The 18,542-nt window shown below is 44.4% G+C and overlaps 2 protein-coding genes across 6 annotated transcripts in view; one reads left to right on the plus strand and one right to left on the minus strand.

The window, feature by feature from the left end:
• fhit (fragile histidine triad diadenosine triphosphatase) overlaps nucleotides 1-15,978 on the minus strand; it is an 838,012-nt gene extending 822,034 nt beyond the window's left edge. For 2 of the 4 annotated variants that reach the window (XM_067998828.1, XM_067998827.1), the window contains exon 1: nucleotides 15,890-15,977. The gene's annotated coding sequence lies outside the window, so the exon portion shown is untranslated. Of the gene's footprint in view, nucleotides 1-15,889 lie in introns of all 4 variants that reach the window. The other 2 variants (XM_067998830.1, XM_067998826.1) reach the window with 2 other exon arrangements.
• Nucleotides 15,979-16,235: 257 nt separating this feature from the next.
• LOC137334222 (receptor-type tyrosine-protein phosphatase gamma-like) overlaps nucleotides 16,236-18,542 on the plus strand; it is a 549,824-nt gene continuing 547,517 nt past the window's right edge. For both annotated transcript variants that reach the window (XM_067998832.1, XM_067998831.1), the window contains exon 1: nucleotides 16,236-16,808. In XM_067998832.1, coding sequence (XP_067854933.1) covers nucleotides 16,727-16,808 — 82 coding nt within the window. In that variant the 5' untranslated portion in view covers nucleotides 16,236-16,726. The remainder of the gene's footprint in view (nucleotides 16,809-18,542) is intronic.

An 18,542-nucleotide genomic window follows, 5' to 3' on the forward strand; every position in this document is an offset into this window, starting at 1 on the left:
GATCTTGGTCTAGGAATCCTCAACTGAGGGCTCTTACTTTGGTCACCTCTGGGGAGAGACAGACATCTCCTCAAATTTTCTTACCAGCTCCTCCTGCTCACTGCCACTCTGAGATCCACCCAGTAATGCCTGCTCTTTGTCAGTAATACCATCTCCCGGAATGGGTGTATCTGAGCTGTTGCTTGAGTAAACAAGATGCCATGACAGAATGGCTGGATTAGACGCAGGAAGGGTCCTTCTGGAGGCACCAGGCAGCTCAGATGCTTCTTTCTCTCAACATTCAGCAGCTTTGAGGGATGCACATGTCAGTTGGTTATTCTTTGCGTCATAAGCTTGTGACACTCTTCAATATCGCAGTGTTTCCCTGCACCTTGTCAAGAGCTGACTGCTGCCACAACAAAGGTTTTACAGTGATTCCCACACAATTTTGGCCCTTGCCCACCTGGAGGTGGGTGGTAATTGTAAGTGTCAGGTACCAAGATACTAAGAGAACTTAGTGAGAAGGCATAAAACTAGTTCCGTGGCCAGGCAGAGGAGCAGCACAGTAGCCACTTCCTCAGTTTAGGGCAGACCAAACGGACAAGTAAGTGCATTAAGTAGCTATGAGAACTGGCCAGTCTAGCAAGCCATCTCCCACTCTAGAGAGGGCTGCATGGACCAAATTGTGCTAGTCGTTGTGAACCTGGAGTCACGTATGGGACACTATCAGCATGATCTGTAAAAACTCCCATGAAACTTCCGTCTTCTGGAAGAGTGAGGCCTTCACATTGAGAAGCCTCCCGCCTCGCTTCGACTCTGAAAACACTCCACGCCAGGCCAAACCAGCAATTGACATGTGGACCCCTTCAAAAATGCGACCCCACGAATGAGCACTGCAAGATCTTGCGGCATGCTGTAGCCATTTCACTGAGGCTAAAATTGACACATCCACAGCATTTACATAATTTGAGCAGCAAGGTTGGTTTTGTGTAGCGCATTTCATTCAACAAGAACAAGTGAGGGTGACGTAATTGGAAGTGACGTCACTAGTGGAGCAGTAGCTTTTCAGCACACTCAGAGTGACGTCATCCGGTGGCCCGGCACATGCGAAGGAGGACAACATGCGTCGATCGAAAACCGGAAATACATACACTGTCGCTAATCATATCACAAACTAAATACTCTGGGAGAGCTGTGATGACTGATGGGGCATTGTGTGTGGGGCATGGATTGTTTTCAGGTTTATTGGGTAGCAAGTGCCGGGGGGGTGGTCACCTTTACATTACAAAGTGAATAGTGACACTGCGTCCTAACTTCCGGATTTCGTGCCGTCCGATGAGGACACCTGCCACGCATGCGCCAGGCTTTGAGAAATTAACTCGCTGCCATTTATGCTCAAGGTGGTGATCCAGGTCTAATGGCAGGGGGTGGCGGGGGAGGGAAGGAGGACGCGACCCATCTGTGTCTGGACCATGTACTCCCTCTTCTTCCCTCCCTTTGACCTGGATCACGTTCCCTCCCTCCCTTCCCTTTGCTCTGCTTCCTCCGGGCTCCTGTCCTCCTCCATTCCCCCGGACTCATGCTTCTGCTTCCCCGCCCCCTACCCCCCTCTCTGTGCTCCTGCTTCCCGTACCCCCCAGGCTCCTGCTTCCATTTCTGCCCCCGACCCTCCCCCAACCGCCTGCTTCTGCTTCCCACCACCCTCTGTATCTCCCACTTGGCTGTCTTCCCCCACCTGAGGACTCCAGCTCCCGCTCCCCCGGGGCTCCTGCTTCCTTCGCCCCCGCCGGGACTCCTGCGCTCCACCCACACTCCCGCAGGTGCTCCTGCTCCCTACTCCTTCCCACATGGTCCTGCTTCTCCTCGCCATGTTCCAGTTCCACCCCGCCACCCCCCCCCCCCCCCCATGGTTCCGGTTCCAGCTCCACTGCGCCCCCCACCATGGTTCCAGCTCCATCCCTGCGCACACACCCCCACCCACCTCGTCCTCTGCTCCTGCTCTACCTCGCCCCCATGTGCTCCTGCTTTCCCCACCGCCCCAGTGCCAGCTTCCCCCGGACTCTGCTCTCCTCTCCTCTCCCCATATGGCTGTTTGCATTTTTGTTTCCCGGCCTTCGGGCTCCAGGCCGCACTCATAGTGAACGGCAGCGAGGAAGGCCCAACACGGTGCACTCACCCAATTGGTGACATACAACGCGCATGCGTGGCAAGATCGGAGTCCTGCGTATGTGCTTTGGCGAAAGAGGAATTTCTCATTCCCTGTCACTAGTCACAGCGCATTTGATCTCATCCTCCCCTTACAATATCCAGCTACTTCTTAAATGAAACTTTTAGACCAGGATTTCCCATTTTGTGCCTATGCTGACTTTTTTAGTAAAAATTATTGACAGGAGGATTTTCACTCTTCAGATGTCTTGTATCATGCAGTGGATTAAAGATTTAAAAAATGTGCCTGGTAGCATCTGTGCAATCACATTATGTTATATATATAAAAAACATACTAACAATGACCAGTCAGTCAATACTTGGTTCTGCTACTTGATTGAGTTCTGTCAAAATGATCTATGGGATAGTATTTCATCAAAGTATAAATACCACACAAATCTATCCGGTATGAACACAAAATCAGTACATAAAGATACCACAGTACATAAAAGCAAGAGACATTTATAGGGCTTATAGGGCTTTAAAGAAACAAAAGATCCTTCTTTTTGCTGGGATACAAACATGTGAAGTGTTTGGAAAGTAGAGGCAGAAAATCCTAATGGATTTTATAATAAGTTATAAAGAGATTTCAGTTTCAGCTCTTAAAAAGCTAAGTCTACTTGAGTTACAGGTGAAATTTCTTCCACCTCAAAATTTAATTCACGTACAGTAGTCCAGTGGTTACAGTACTGAACCAGCAACCCAGAGGTTGTGAGTTCCGATCCCACCATGGCAAGTTGTGAAATTGAACTCAATGAAATCTAGTATGTTGTGGGCTAGTTCCAGAAAAGGAACCATGAAAGTTTCCAGGATTATCATAAAAACCCAAATGATTCAAAGGAAGCCTACGCGTAACCCCTTTCTGGTCTGGCCTACATGACTCCAGTCCCACACTATGTTGTTGACTCAATGCCTTATGAAGTGGCCTAGCAAGCCACTGGGTTATAATCACAACAATAATAAGAAAATCTGATCGAGCTGTTGGCAATGACCCAGGCATCATATCAGGAAAAAACTATGGCAATCTCAGCCCAGCCAATTCTTCAAAGTCCTCCTCACTAACATGAGCTAGTGCCCAAGGTGAGAGTCCCATAGCAGCAGAATTGTACACTATCACAGTCTGTAACCTCATGACATATCCTTCATGACCATCAAGCCAGAAGACCAACCTTGGTTCAATGCAGAATTTAGATAGGCAGGAACAGCAAAAGGCATATCTTAGAATGAGGTACGATACAGAGCTACCTTTGTGCTAAACTCCAAAAGCAGCAGGCTACAAACAGATCTAAGAGGTCCCACAACCAACAATTAGAGCAAAACTAGAGACCACACCCAGTCGGGACTGGTGGTGGACAACCAAACAACTAACAGGAGGTGGGGAGATTCCATGAACATCCTATCCTCAACCATGATGGAGAGCAGCACATGAGTGCAAGAGATAAAGCTGAAGTGTTTGCATGCGTCTTCAGCCAAAAATGCCAAGTTTATGGTCGTACTCAGCCTTCTCCCTCGGTCTCCACCATCATAGATACTAGTGTCCAGCCAATTTGGTTCCTTCCACATGAGATTAAGTAGTGGCTGAGTGCACCTGACAACATCCCAGCGGTGTTGCTGGAGATCTCTGCATCAGAGCTAAGTTCTCCCCTAGCAAGGTGCTCCAGTACAGCTGTGACACTGGCTTCTATCCAACCATGTGAAAGATTGCCCAAGTATGCCCTCTCCACAAAAAAAAAGGACAAATCTAACCCAGACAATTACCATCTTATCGGCCTCCTCCCAATCATTAATAAAGTCACAGAAGTTATCAATAGTACCTTCAAGCATTAGCTATTCAAAATAAGAGAAAGCATAGCCATCTCCTCTTTAAACACCAAACACCCCATCATCAACAACTTGGGGGCGGCGGGGTCACCATTAACCAGAAGCTGAACTGGACCAGCCTTAGCAACACCATGGTTACAACAACAGTGCAGACACTGGCTACTCCTCCTGACCCCCGAAAGGCACATCTATACAGTTCAAGTCAGGAGTGTGATGGAATACTAACCCCTTGGCCAGATGGGTGCAGCTGGAATAGCATTCAGGGATCTCAACATCATCCAAGACACAGCAGTTTGCTTGATCAGGACCCCTGCCACCACTGGTGCACCGTGGCTGCAGTATGCATGATCTACAGGACGCATTGTAACAACTCACCAAGGTTACTTCGACAACACCTCCCTTCCACAACTTCTACCACCAAGAAGGACAAAAGCAGCAATGTACTGGGTACATCTTCACCTCTAAGTACCTCTCCAAGTCACAAAGCATCCTGACTTGGGCATATAATCGGCATTCCTCCATCAACACTGGATCAGAATCCTGGTATTCACTACCTAACACCATTGTGGGAGCATCATCACCGCAATAACTGCAGAAGTTCAAGGCAGCAGCCCACCATCACCTTTTCAGGGAAACTAGAGATGGGAAATAAATATGGCCCTACCCACGTTGCCCTCATCCCAAGAACAATTTTTTGAAAAAAGCTTCCAAAGGGGAACTAGAACCGTATAGTTACGTATAATTTTACCAATCTTTAATCCCTCTCTTTATATTTTCAATGTTATTGGTATTCGTTATGCTCCACAGATCAATTTAGAACCTAGTTATTTTTTCTTGCAACAGCACTTTTGAATGTTGAATTGTGCATAAGTCCTTGTTTCATTTTCTGCATTCTGGCCATATACATTTGCACTCCATTGCCATGCACTGTCTCTCACTGCCAGTAGTTTGAGTGACTATTGTGTTTCCCACTTTTCATGATTTTGGACTTTCAACCCATTGCTGAACTACCAGAAGTATGTTCATTTCCACCCTATGGCATTCTGCCCCTCTCTGAGGAGAAATATCTTGCCCATACTTGGCCCTACTCACTGGCAGTCCAGCCAATATTGTGCAGTTGCTTTGTGATGGCTAGAATTTTTTGTCCCAAGTGGAGCATTTGCAAACTGTGAATTTTATTTGGTTATAGAAATATCCAGTTATATAAAATATCTTGCACTTATAGCACACTCCAGGACTTGAACACATAATCCAGGCCAACACGAATGCACAAAAAGGAGTGTTGCTTGGTCAGAGGTACACTGTACTGAGACATTAAAGCAAGGTCTTGCCTGCCTGCTCCAGTACTTCAGCTGAATTTGAAAGATTCCATGGCACCGTTCAAATAAGAGGAGGAAGTTCTGTCTGCCCCCTGGCCAACATTCAACCAAAAACAAAAAATCCATTAGCTGGTCATTCATCTCATTTCTTAATGTGGGACCTTGTTGCCTGCAAATTAGCTGCCGTGCTTACCTACACATCAGTAACTGCATTTCAAAAGTATCCTGATAAGGCACTATATATATGAACATTCCTTCTTTCTTATATATTGCCTTTATAATAACAAAAATATCCCAAGATGCTTCATAAAATGAGGGTGGGGTAGTGTTATGACTCAAGCAGGAATAGGGAGAAGAATTAAGGGAGGTGGTTGAAGAAGTTTGCTTTAAGGAGGCTTCTGGAGATGGGGCAAGATGATGCAAAATGCAAGGGACTGGGTAGAGAATTCCTGTATGAGAGATACCTGAAGCTTCTACCACCAATAATGGAGCAGAGGGAAGAGGGCAATGTACAGTGGACCAGAGTTGGAAGGTAAGAGCAGGGATATAGGGGTGGAGGAGGCTGAAGAACGACAGTGAAGTGTGGCCATGGAGGGGCTTGTAAATGATGCCTCCCTGCCTGCAGTAAAGATTGTAAGTGCAGATTGTCAAGAACAGAGGAATAAAGTAACAAAGATTTAATGTAGGAAAGGATGTGAGTACGAGTTCTGGATAATTTGGAGTTTATGTCGATTGCATCTTGGGAGGCGAGTGAAGATGGTGTTAGGAGTGTCACCTGGAGATGACAAAGGCATGGATGAGAGTTTCAACATTGCTATGTGCAGTCTGGTGGGCAAATGGGGAAAATCAGTGGCTCAAGTGCACAGTTAAAATAATATTATGATACTAACAAGGCTAATAAACAAAACTTATATTGATTTCATTTGAATTGCAAAAGATACTCTTCTCAAAAATGGCAACAAATTTAAAAGACTCTGAGGAAAATACCGTTACCATAATTATGATAAATCAGGAACACTTAAGCAATCAGCTGTAAGATGACTGCTTGATATCTGAAAACCATTTCCTGCCATGATCAACACTTGTATTCATCTTTAATCAAACAATGCTCAAACTCCAGTGTATTCTGCTTGGAAAAAAGTTCTGCATCTGACAATATCAATGCGTACAAAATAGTTGACTGTAATAATTCAACTTATGGATGGACTATTTATTATTAACACTCTTACCGACAGCACAATAGTTTAGTACTTTGTCCTTTCACTTGAGACCCAAACTCAAATATACGATCTCAACTGGTGGGATTAAAGACTCCTCTCCATGCCAACTAAAAAATGTCCCACATAAAATTAATTGGTTCAAAGTATAAACTGCCTACCTTTCAGCACTACATTTCAAGTCTCTGTCAGAGACACCATAAGAATAACTACTTTGGTAAATGGAAAAAAATATATTGCAGCACCAAGGATTAAAGCATATTGTTGTGGCTGAATAGAGGATACTTTACTTTGCATATGCTTTTACTATGCCTGACCTAAAAAGCACGATATTAAAGCCCTGAATTCCACACCATTTTGGTGTCATTTCAGCATATAATCAGGGCAAGTATTTTTTTGGCAGCAAAATGATGTAGAAGCCGTTCTTAATAGTTTTCCACTTGAAAATCGATCCCCCCACCTCGAACTCCCTTGTACTTTTTGGCCATTCCTGCCATCTGTCCAAGTCCTGAGTGGGTTCATTCACATATATTATAATGAGGGTCAGTGGTGCTGCAGCCCGGCTTTTCCTGTTTTTACACTCGCAATGCACATGGGGCAAGTTAGAATCAAAATTATACGGCGCAGCTGTTGCCAGGATGAGCTCAGACAGTCGGCAGTGAAGAGTTTGTGAACTTGAAGAGTGTGAAGAGTTTTTACAGCAATTTCTGCAACAATATGTTTTGGCATTCTGCCTACACAGAACTTGACTTAGTTCTCACGGCTTCTGACCATCACTAGCGGACAACACTAGTATAGTTTAACCCTCTCCAGTTGGGAGCTTCTCAGGAGCACATATGGCATTCCATTTGGGCATATCTTTGTATGTCATTATCATGGAGGGCAGCAGCACAGGATGGAGCAAAGGAGAGTCAGGCATTATTGTACGATTGAGCCCACCAAATATTACCCCCTCACCATTGAATTTACAGGCAGCACAGGTCACATGAGGACCTTAGTGAGAGGTGTATAACAAGAGGTTCACCAAAGAGGCAATAGGGGTGCTTTGCCACTTACTGGATGAGCACCTGAAGCCACGCAATCTGCCCACGCTGCTCTCTCTTTGGCTATTGCACAGGCACATTTCAAGCAGCCATGGAGAATCCATGTAATATGAACTAAGGTGCAGTGTAGGTATGCACTTGTCAGGTGACTGATGCACTTCATAGGGGATCTGGGGGATTCAGCACCTTTGGTATCACAGCAGGGCAGCTGCGAAATAGGGCCATCCAGTTTTACTGGATTTCGCAAGGTCCAGGTGCAATAGAAAAACACACGTAAACTCTCAATTTGAATCTACATTTATGTATTATATATTCAATTTTGTACTTGGGGCACACTTTTCATTGAAAATTCCCCTAAATACCCGATACTTCAGTAGATGGCACTGTGATAGGTATTTTCAATGTTAAAGGTGGTCATAGGTCATTGTCACAGCCTGTGTTACGCACAATATCTGCTATTTTTTTAAGTTAGGGGATATAACCTTGTGATAGCACAATCTGCTCACAGGGATCCCATAATTTCATTCGGAGTAATTACATTTTTAATGTCCGAAAAAGAATTTAAACAAAAAAAAATCAATTTCACAATAACATGATGACATTTATTCACTAAATTGTATTCTGTGTCTTTTAATACCTTTGTTAAAGCTTTGACTTGAAGTCCATAGCCTCTCCCAAAAGCCTGCCCAGAACTGTTAACCCTGTGAGCTGAATTTGGATCGTGCAGTCTGAGCATGTGCAATGTGCCTCATTGCCCAGGGCGCATCTGTACTATTCAGCTTTACTGATGGAATATTCTCATAGTTTCTGCTCAGAAGTTTTTCAAAATTTTCAAGATTATTTGAAGAAAAGCTGGAGGACAAAATTTCAAAATCTTTATTCAGGTACAATTTATATTGAGCGTTTAAAAAGCACAAAAGCAGTGTGTTTTTTATACAGCTGCATGGGTGCACGTAAAAAAGACAAACTATTGATTAGACACCTGTTGTAGCTTTTGTTTTGTGTTCAATAAACTTCAGAAAGTGCATTAAGCTCAGAGACAATGTTTTTTCTTGATTGTAATTGATTTCATTTTCAAAAAAATTGAATTTTGAACCAAACAGTGTCCAATTATCTCACCTGATTATCACCTGTGTTATGTTGACACTAAATTAGAATGTTGATATTTTCCAACAGTTGTCAGACACAGAGAGAGGGCGAGAGAGACACACACTCAGTGTCTTTCCTCATTTAAAAAAAAATAAAATGCAAATAAATTGAATTTTGAAAGCTGTAATCAACACCTGTATTTTGTTGATAGTAATTAGAATGCTTGCACATTCATGTATCTGCATGAGAGAGAAAGGCAGAAAATGATACACATCCAGGAGCCAATCACAAAACACCAAATTCGATGTTTAGAGAGATCATATGCTCCCAGACACCTGGAAGCCAAACGTCACATTCAGGCCCTAGTTGTGCCAAACTTCAGATTCATCTTCTGCAGTTCTGCCAAACCCCAGGTTCCCCTCCACAGGGCTGCCTAATCAAAGGACCACCCATGTGACCCAAACGCCAACTGCATCACTGCAATCGTGACAAGCTCCAGGATCCCACCCACAGTTCTGCCAAATCCTCGGATCATTCGCAGTGCTACCAAAGCCTAAGATCTCTCTTCTCACCCTCCCTGCTCTCGGGAGGGAAAGGAGGGGAGGAGAGAGGAGGGTGGGGAGAAGGGAAAAAAAGGGAGACAAAAGGGATGGGAGAGCAGAGGAAGTTGGAGATTGGGGGTGCTAGATGGGGAGATGGACTTGGAGAGGAAATCAAAACTCAGATTCCAGCATGATAGCCTAACATTCCATCTGTAACTGGTCAAACTAATATTTCTTCCTTTTCTTCTCTCCTTTCGCCCTTTCTTAATTTCACATGGCCATTTTGAACTGCATCTGCATTAACTCTGACTTTGCATCTGGTATTATTAACTAGCCTCACATTAGAGACGGCACTTAGTCTTGACTGCTAGGACCAGAAAGAACTTCAAATCCAACCTCTACACTGGACAGCCTTTTCATTTCTCCATGCAAGTAATCAGTTTTATGCTGAAAAAAGGAAACTTCTCAGAAAGGGAATTTTGCTCAGAATAAATAATGAATCTATATTCATCTTTTAGTTTACTTAACTATCAAAAAGAAAGGATCTTTTAAAAATCACCAACTTAACATCCAGACATTAAAAATGAGGATGAAAGTGACAGATCTGGCATGAGCACTATATAAATGCAAAAAGTGTTAAGAACAGTATTCAATATCTTCACTGTGAACTTTTGAGATTGGCAACTTTCCTTTCGAGAAGAATCATTCTTATAACTTGCATTTGCGTGAGGCAGCAAAAACTTCCACGACTCTGCTTTACAATCCGTTTTACGTGTATTAATTTCGATTACTTGTGTTAAATCCACACTGCTTCAAGTCGTGTGATACTAGTTTAGCATACTGTCTTTAGTCTTATTGGCAATATAAATGCAAATTAAGTGTTGTTCTGGATTTACCAACATTCTTATATTTCGGTGTCAGTTCAAACTGAAGTCTTTACATGTCAGTTAGACTTTGATGTAAATACATTTGCACTGGTGGTTATATTGATCATAAAACGACTGTGGAAGTGGTAGGTTGTGATATGCCCAACTAGTGACATAGATGTAAGTTTCAACACCAACTACCTTGAGTGTGAAATTGTCCAACTGATTCGCAAAAGAAGCTTTAAACTAAAAGATATGACTCGCCTGTTTTCAAACCAAACGCTTTTTTTTTTAGCTACTTCATCTGTACAGCACTCGTTATTTAAAATAAAACTAAAAAGAGAGGCAGCCGACAATGCAGCTCGCTTTACGTGTGAGGGTCGTACCTGCAAATAGCCACATGGAAATACGATGTCATGGCGATAACGGAGGGAGACCTGGCTCAAAAAAGGGCAGGATTGTGTACTAAATATTCCTGGATACATGGTGTTCTGGAAAGATAGGGAAGGAAAGAAAGGAGGAGGTGGCAGTATTGATTAAGGAGAATATTGCAGTGCTAGAGAGAGAAGATGTCCTGGAGGGGTCAAGGACAGAATCTATTTGGTTAGAGTTAAGAAATAAAAGAGGTGCCATTACACTCCTGGGTGTATTCTATAGGCCACCAACTAGTGGGAAGGATATAAAGGAGCAAAACTGCAGGGAAATTAGAGAGGTGCAAAAGCGATAGAGCAGTGATAACTGAGGACTTCAACTATCCTAATATAGACTGGGATAACAATAATAATAAGGGACAAAGATGGGGAGGAATTTTTGAAATGTGTTCAGGATAACTTTCCTGACCAGTACGTTTCTGGCCCAACGAGGAAGGAGGCATTGCTGGACATGATTCTAGGGAATGAGGCGGGCCAAGTGGAGCAAGTGACAATGAGGGAGCATTTAGGGAGCAGCGATCATAGTATCATAAGGTTTAGAATAGCTACAGAAAAGGACATGGACCACTCTGAAGTAAAAATACTCATTGGAGGAGGGCCAATTTCAGTGGGATGAGAACAGATCTGGCCCGGGTAAATCGGAATCAAAGATTGGCAGGCAAAACTATAACTGAGCAGTGGACGGCCTTCAAAGAGGATATGGTTCGGGTACGGTCTAAGTACCTTCCCACGAGGGAGAAAGGTAGGGCAAATAAAGCCAGAGCTCCCTGTATGACAAAAGAGATAGAGAGTAAGATGAAGCAGAAAAAAAGGGGCCTATGACAGATGTCAGGTTGATAACACAAGTGAGAACCAGGCAGAATATAGAAAGTTCAGAGGGGAAGTGAAAAAAGGAAATAAGAGGGGCAAAGAGAGAGTATGAGAATAGACTGGCGGCCAACATAAAAGGGAATCCAAAAGTCTTCTACAGGCATGTAAACAGTAAACAGGTAGTAAGAGGAGGGGTGGGGCCGATTTGGGACCATAAAGGAGATCAACTCATGGAGGCAGAGGGCATGACCGAGGTATTAAATGAGTACTTTGCATCTGTCTTTACCAGAGTCTCAGTAAAGGAAGAAATAGTTGAGATACTGGATGGGCTAAAAATTGATAAAGAAGAGGTACTAGAAAAGCTAGCTGTACTAAAAGTAGATAAGTCACCCAGTCTGGATGTGATGCATCCTAGGTTGCTGAGGGAGGTAAGGGTGGAAATTGCGGAGGTACTGGCCATAATCTTCCAAACATCCATAGATATGGGGGTGATGCCAGAGGACTGTTACACCCATGTTCAAAAAAAGGGTGCAAGGATAAACCCAGCAACAATAGGCCAGTCAGTTTAACCTCGGTGGTGGGAAAACTTTTGGAAACGATAATCCGGGACAGAATTAACAGTCACTAGGACGAGTGTGGATTGATTAGCGAAAGCCAGCACGGATTTGTTAAAGGCACATCGTGTTTAACTGACCTGATAAGAGTTTTTTGATGAGGTAACAGAGAGGGTAGATGAGGGCAACCCCTTTGATGTGGTGTATATGGACTTCCAAAAGTGTTTGATAAAGTGCCACATAGTAGGCTTGTCATCAAGATTGCAGCCCATGGAGTAAACGGGGCAGTAGCAACATAGTTACAGAATTGACTAAGTAACAGGAAACAGAGAGTCGTGGTGAACGGTTGTTTTTCGGATTGGAGGGAGGTGTACAGTGGTGTTCCCCAGGGGTCGATGCTGGGACCTCTGCTTTTCTTGTACAGGGCACAATTTCAAAATTTGCAGATGACACAAAACTTGGAAGGGTAGTGAACAGTGAAGAGGATAGTGATAGACTTCAAGAGGATACAGACAGGTTGTTAGCATAGGCGGACACGTGGCAGATGAAATTTAACGCAAAAAAATGCGAGAAGATGCATTTCAGCAGGAAAAATGAGGCGAGGCAATATAAACTAGAGGGCACAACTCTGAAAGGGCTAAAGGAAGTTTAGCCAGTATGTGATAAGCCCAAGAGGGGATGCAATTCTAGATTTAGTCCTGGGAAATGAAAATGGGCAAGTGGGTGAAGTGACAGTGGGCGACCATATTGGGGATAGTGACCACAATTCAGTTAGTTTTGGCAATATTATGGAAAAGGACAGAGTTAAATCAGGCGTTAACGTTTTAAATTGGGGGAAGGCAAATTTTACATAACTAAGAGGTGATTTGGCAGAAGTGGACTGGACACAACTACTTGAGGAGAAATCACTGGCACTAAAAAGTGAAATTCTACGGGTACAATGCAAACACGTCCTCTCAAAGAAAAAGGGTGGCACTGCCAAATTTAGAGCCCCCTGGTTGTCTACAAGTATACGGGGCAAGATAAAGCAGAAAAAGAAAACTTATGATTGTCACAGAAAACTAAATACTGCAGAAAGCATGGAGGAGTATAGAAAGTACAGAGATGACGTAAAAAAGGAAATAAGGAAAGCAAAGAGAGGGCATGAGAAAAATATTAGCTGGTAAGATTAAAGAAAACCCAAAGATGTTTTATCAGTACATTAAGAACAAGAGAATAGCTAAGGAAAAGGTGGGACCTATAAGGGTAACTTGTGTGTAGAAACAGAGGATGTGGGTAGGGTTTTCAATGAATATTTTGTCTCCGTATTCACAAAGAATAGGGATGATCCGGACGTAGTTGTTAAAGAGGAGAGGTGTGAAATATTGGATAAGGTAAACATAACGAGAGAGGAAGTACTAGAGGGACTGGAATCCTTGAAAGTTGGTAAGTCACCAGGGACGGATGGATTGTTTCCTAGGCTATTGAAAGAAGCCAGGGAGGAAATAGCGGACGCTCTGAGGATCATTTTCCAATCCTCACTAGATACAGGGGAGGTACCAGAGGACTGGAAGATTGCAAACGTAGTACCATTGTTTAAAAAGGGTACGAGGGAAAGGCCGAACAATTATAGGCCGGTCAGTCTTACCTTGGTGGTGGGCAAACTATTAGAATCAATACTGAGAGATAGGATAAAACTATCACTTGGAAAGGCATGGTTTAATCAGGGATAGTCAGCATGGATTTGTTCAAGGAAGGTCATGCCTTACAAATCTGATTGAATTCTTTGAGGAAGTGACAAGGAGGATTGATGATGGCAGTGCAGTGGATGTTGTTTACATGGATTTTAGTAAGGCATTTGACAAGGTCCCACATGACAGACTGGTCAGAAAGGTAAAAGCCCATGGGATACAGGGAAATGTGGCAAATTGGATCCAAAAATTGGCTCAGTAACAGGAAACAAAGGGTAAAAGTCGATGGATGTCTTTGCGAATGGAAATCCGTTTCCAGTGGTGTGCCACAGGGCTCAGTGTTGGGTCCCTTGCTGTTTGTGGTACATATTAATGATTTGGACTTGAATGTAGGGGGCATGATTGGCAAATTTGCAGACGACACAAAAATTGGCCGTGTAGTTGATAGTGAAGAGAATAGCTGTAGACTCCAAGATGATATCAATGGGTTGGTGGAGTGGGCGGAGAAGTGGCAAATGGAGTTCAACCCGAAGAAGCGTGAGGTAATGCATTAGGGAGGGCAAACAGTAAAAAGGAATACGCAGTAAACGGAAATATATTGAGAGGGGTAGAGGAAGTGAGAGACCTTGGCATGCATGTGCACAGGTCCCTGAAGGTGGCAGTACAGGCAGATAAGGTTGTGAAGAAGGCATACGGAATGCTCTCCGTTATTAGCCGAGGTATAGAATACAAAAGCAGGGATGTAATGATGGAACTGTATAAAATGGTGGTAAGGCCACAGCTGGAGTATTGTGCGCAGTTCTGGTCAGCACATTACAGGAAGGACGCAATTGCTCTGGAGAGAGTGCAGAGAAGATTTACGAGAATGTTGCCAGGGTTTGAAAATTGCAGCTACGAGGAGAGATTGGATAGGCTGGGGTTGTTTTCCTTGGAGCAGAGGAGACTAAGGGGAGACTTGATTGAGGTGTACAAAATTATGAGGGGCCTGGATAGAATAGACAGGAAGTACTCGTTTCCCCTTGCGGAGAATTCAAGAACTAGAGGACATAGATTTAAGCTGATTGGCGGAAGGATTAGAGGGGACATGTGGAAAAACGTTTTTACCCAGAGGGTGGTGGAGGCAAGGACCCTCAACTCTTTTAAAAAGTACCTGGACCTGGACCTAAAGTGCTGTAAGCTGCAGGGCTACGGACCGGGTACTGGAAGGTGGGATTAGAATGGGCACCTGGTTGTTCTTCGAGCTGGCGAGGACATGATGGGCTGAATGGCTCCCTTCTGTGCTGTATTTTTTCTATGGTTCTATAGGAACAGAGAGATCTGGGGATATATGTACATAAATTGTTGAAGGCGCAGGGCAGGTTGAGAACGTGGCTAAAAAAGCATACGGGATCCTGGGCTTTATAGAGGCAGAGAGTATAAAACTAAGGCAGTCATGATGAACCTTTATTAAACACTGGTTCGGCCACAGTTGGAGGATTGTGTCTGGTTCTGGGCACCGCACTTCAGGAATGATGTGAAGGCCTTAGAGAAGGTGCAGAAGAGACTTACTCGAATGATTCCAGGGATGAGGGACTTTAATTACATGGATAGACTGGAGAAGCTGAGGTTGTTCTTCTTGGAACAGAGAAAGTTGCGAGGAGATTTGATGGAGGTATTCAAAATCATGATAGAGTAGATAGAGAGAAACAGTTCCCATTGGCGGAAGGGTCAAAAACCAGAGGGCATAGATTTAAGGTGATTGGCAAAAGAAAGGTGACATGAGGAAAAACTTTTTTATACAGTGAGTGGTTATAATCTGGAATGCACTGCCTGAGGGGGTGGTGGAGGCAGATTCAATCATGGCCTTCAAAAGGGACCTGGATAAGTACTTGAGAAGGAAAAAAAATGCAGGGCTACGGGGGAAAGGGACCAGCTGGATTGCTCTTGCATAGAGCCGGCATGGACTCGATGGGCCGAATGGCCTCCTTCCGTGTTGTAACCTTTCTATGATTCTTTGATTTGTACAAAATTATCACAGGTCCGGAGAACACATGGGCTTGAAGCATTGCAAGCGCCTACACAACTTTGTATTCATACAGTAGTGTTTTACAGCATCTGCCATGAAATACAAGGTGTCGGGGTGGCAGGCAGACCTTGCAACCCGGAGTTCAGTTCTCAGAGTCCTCCTGCCCCCACGTCGATCCCATTTAGAGAAACCACCGAAAAGGCGTTTACTGTTCTCATCGATAATATAGTTCTGGAGTTTCAAACACGACATAAAGGGTTCATCATCACTAGCTCTACCATTAACACACCGTCCCCCTTCCGCCTGGAGAAGCAGCCACACTAAAATGACAGACTTACCGCCGCTGTCAGAGCCAGTAACTGCGAAGCCCAGGGGGGAAAACTGCCGCGCTGCACGCTGGAACTAGTAGTTCTCCAAACGGATCCACTTCCGTTCGCGGCCAGGGAAATGCTTCACAGGGAAAATACTACAACTCCCAGCGGGCTTGGCGCTATCGAGCCAGCCGGCGAAACCCCGCCCACCGGTGTACTGATTGGCCGTGACCTGGAAACCAAGGGCAACGGTTAACTGTGTGACTGGCTAACACCCGCTGTCAATCACGATTACCCAATTTGCTGGGAATGCGACTTTGGCGTTCACGCGCTCGCGCGGGGGGGGGAGGGGAGGGGGAGGAGAGGAGGTCGCGCGAGCGAGCGCGCACGCTTCGGAGCGAGCGCCGGGGACGCGCGATTTTCCCCATTCCAGCTCTGTTGGTGCGCGCATGCACGAGTGTCCGATTCGCTGTCTTTTAAAGTGCCCCGAGGCGCACATGGCACTTCCTGTTTCGAAGAATGGAAAGCTTCCAGCTTGAGCCGAGTCCTCCGCGATCCCCTGCGCGCTGCTCCGCTAACGATGGACTGATTCCGCTCTCGCGCAGGCAGGCAGGCAGGCGCTAATGTGCTCTGGGATTAAATGGTTCCTTCACGTCGTCAGCATTTACTCGGCTTGTATTGCAGTTTCACTTTTCGGTAGAAGAAAAATCTCCTTGCCAGCCAAGCTAAGCTACCCTGTTCAGGCCCTCTAGTGAAATCGTGGACTTCCGCCCCCCCCCCCCCCCCCCAATAACCCCACGCCTCCCTTTTTTTTTCCCTGACAGTAAAACTATTCAACAAGTTGTGTTTGGATGTGCATTTGTCATGCAGAGGCTACTGGAACGGGGTTTTGTGCTTTTCTTCTGCTACACAGTCTGCAGGGTTTTTTTCGCCGCTTCTCTACCCAGTAAGTTTGCAAACTAACGAAAAATGTCTTGTATCTATTTCAGCTTACGTAATATTTGTAAATTAAAAATGTTGAAGAAAACCATCTGTGTCTGGAGCGGAAGGGTGCTGATTTGGCACACGGCGGGATCGCTGGTTCCGTCTGGTTCTAACTGCGCCCTGAGCCCAAGATGTTGCAAGGATAAATTCAGATGCTGAGATTTATTTTGCATTGTGTTTCTATTGATGTCGATGCAATTTCTTACTGTGGAAAACGGTTAAACCTTTTGGTGCAGTGCCAGCGTAAGCGGAATTCAGAACAGGGTAAAGTGGAAATACTCGCGAACCTCCTTCATAACAGTGTGATTCGCTTTTACATTTATTCGCCTGCGTCTTAAAAGGCGAAAAGATTAACAAGAGGCGGTGGGGACTCTGGGCATCCGAGTCGGTCTTGGTACAAAATAAGTCTTTCCATTGATTGCTCATTCACTCTTGGCTGACCTTGAGTGTACGGTCAGATTCCCACAGTCCTAAAATTTCTGAGAAGTCCAATGGTTATATATGGCCGGTCAGTCGTTTAAACAAAACCGAACTTGGATTTCTAATTTCTATGCACCCTTTATTATTTAATAAAATTTGACTTAATTGTTATTTTCCCGACTATGATTTTAGAACCCCTTTTTTAAAAACAAAAATGGAAAACATGCCGTAGCCTTCGGTTGTGTCATGATTGAGCCTTGACTCGGGGAGCCAGGGGAAACTGGCTGAACCCTGGGGCCGACGTGCTGTATTGCACTTTAATTACATTAAGGAGGCTGGCAACCAGGCGCATTAAGAGAACAAGGTCTGATGTAGGCTTGATTTGACAGTATTGTGAGTTGTGATTGATTGATGCCGATGAACCTTGGCTTAACTTGAGCCGCGTGTTTGAAGTAAAGTACGGTGGGGTCGATTGTTTGGCAGCGGATTGTGTTTGTTGACTTAAGACCATCATATGGCAGTCACATCGTCAAAAGACAACCGTTTGTAAATGCAAAGGGGTATACTTGCAAAATAAGGAGGGACGAGAGTAACACATTCTTTCTAAGCGAGCCAAGAGGGTATAATTTCTATCGTGGGAAATTCTTGAGATTTTTTTTCAGAATCGCCTTCTGTACATTTCCAGGAGAAGGAACGATTCATCTTATTGAAGATCGTCTTTGTGTGTTGTGCAGGGACATTTATTTTTGTTTACGATTTCTACTTTTTCTCTTGTAATAAAGATGTGCAGATCCGATACGCAATTCGTGATGCCGATTTGTTAGTACAGTATTCCTTCCAAAGCGATAGGAATGTACGGGGATAGGCAGTGAATTGGATTTAGCTGCGCTTTTGGTGCCGCAGTCCGTAACGCTGTCAAAATAAAGTTTGTAAGTATGAAAAGCCACAACCGTGGAGGTTCCTGGCTTTTGGTTGAGCCCAGGCACGGAATATATTCTGTCTGGTAAATTGCCAGTCCAACACATTTACTTGGATTTGTCAGGTGTAATTGTAGTGAGCAATATATCACCAAAAGGTATTGAAAAGGACGTAAGAGGCGATTGGAGAATCGTCTCCATCCTTAATGGAAGATTGATGTTCCGAGGAAAGAGCAGCGCCCACATCACACAGCTTGTAGGGCAATACTGTGAGCTCGGAAATCCACGTTTCTTTTTCCCTACGATGTTGCATTAACTAACACGAAGGCTTTGTTAAGCGTTTCTTTGTATACCTTTGC

Source organism: Heptranchias perlo, chromosome 17, assembly GCF_035084215.1.
Source record: "Heptranchias perlo isolate sHepPer1 chromosome 17, sHepPer1.hap1, whole genome shotgun sequence".
Classification (NCBI taxonomy): domain Eukaryota; kingdom Metazoa; phylum Chordata; class Chondrichthyes; order Hexanchiformes; family Hexanchidae; genus Heptranchias; species Heptranchias perlo.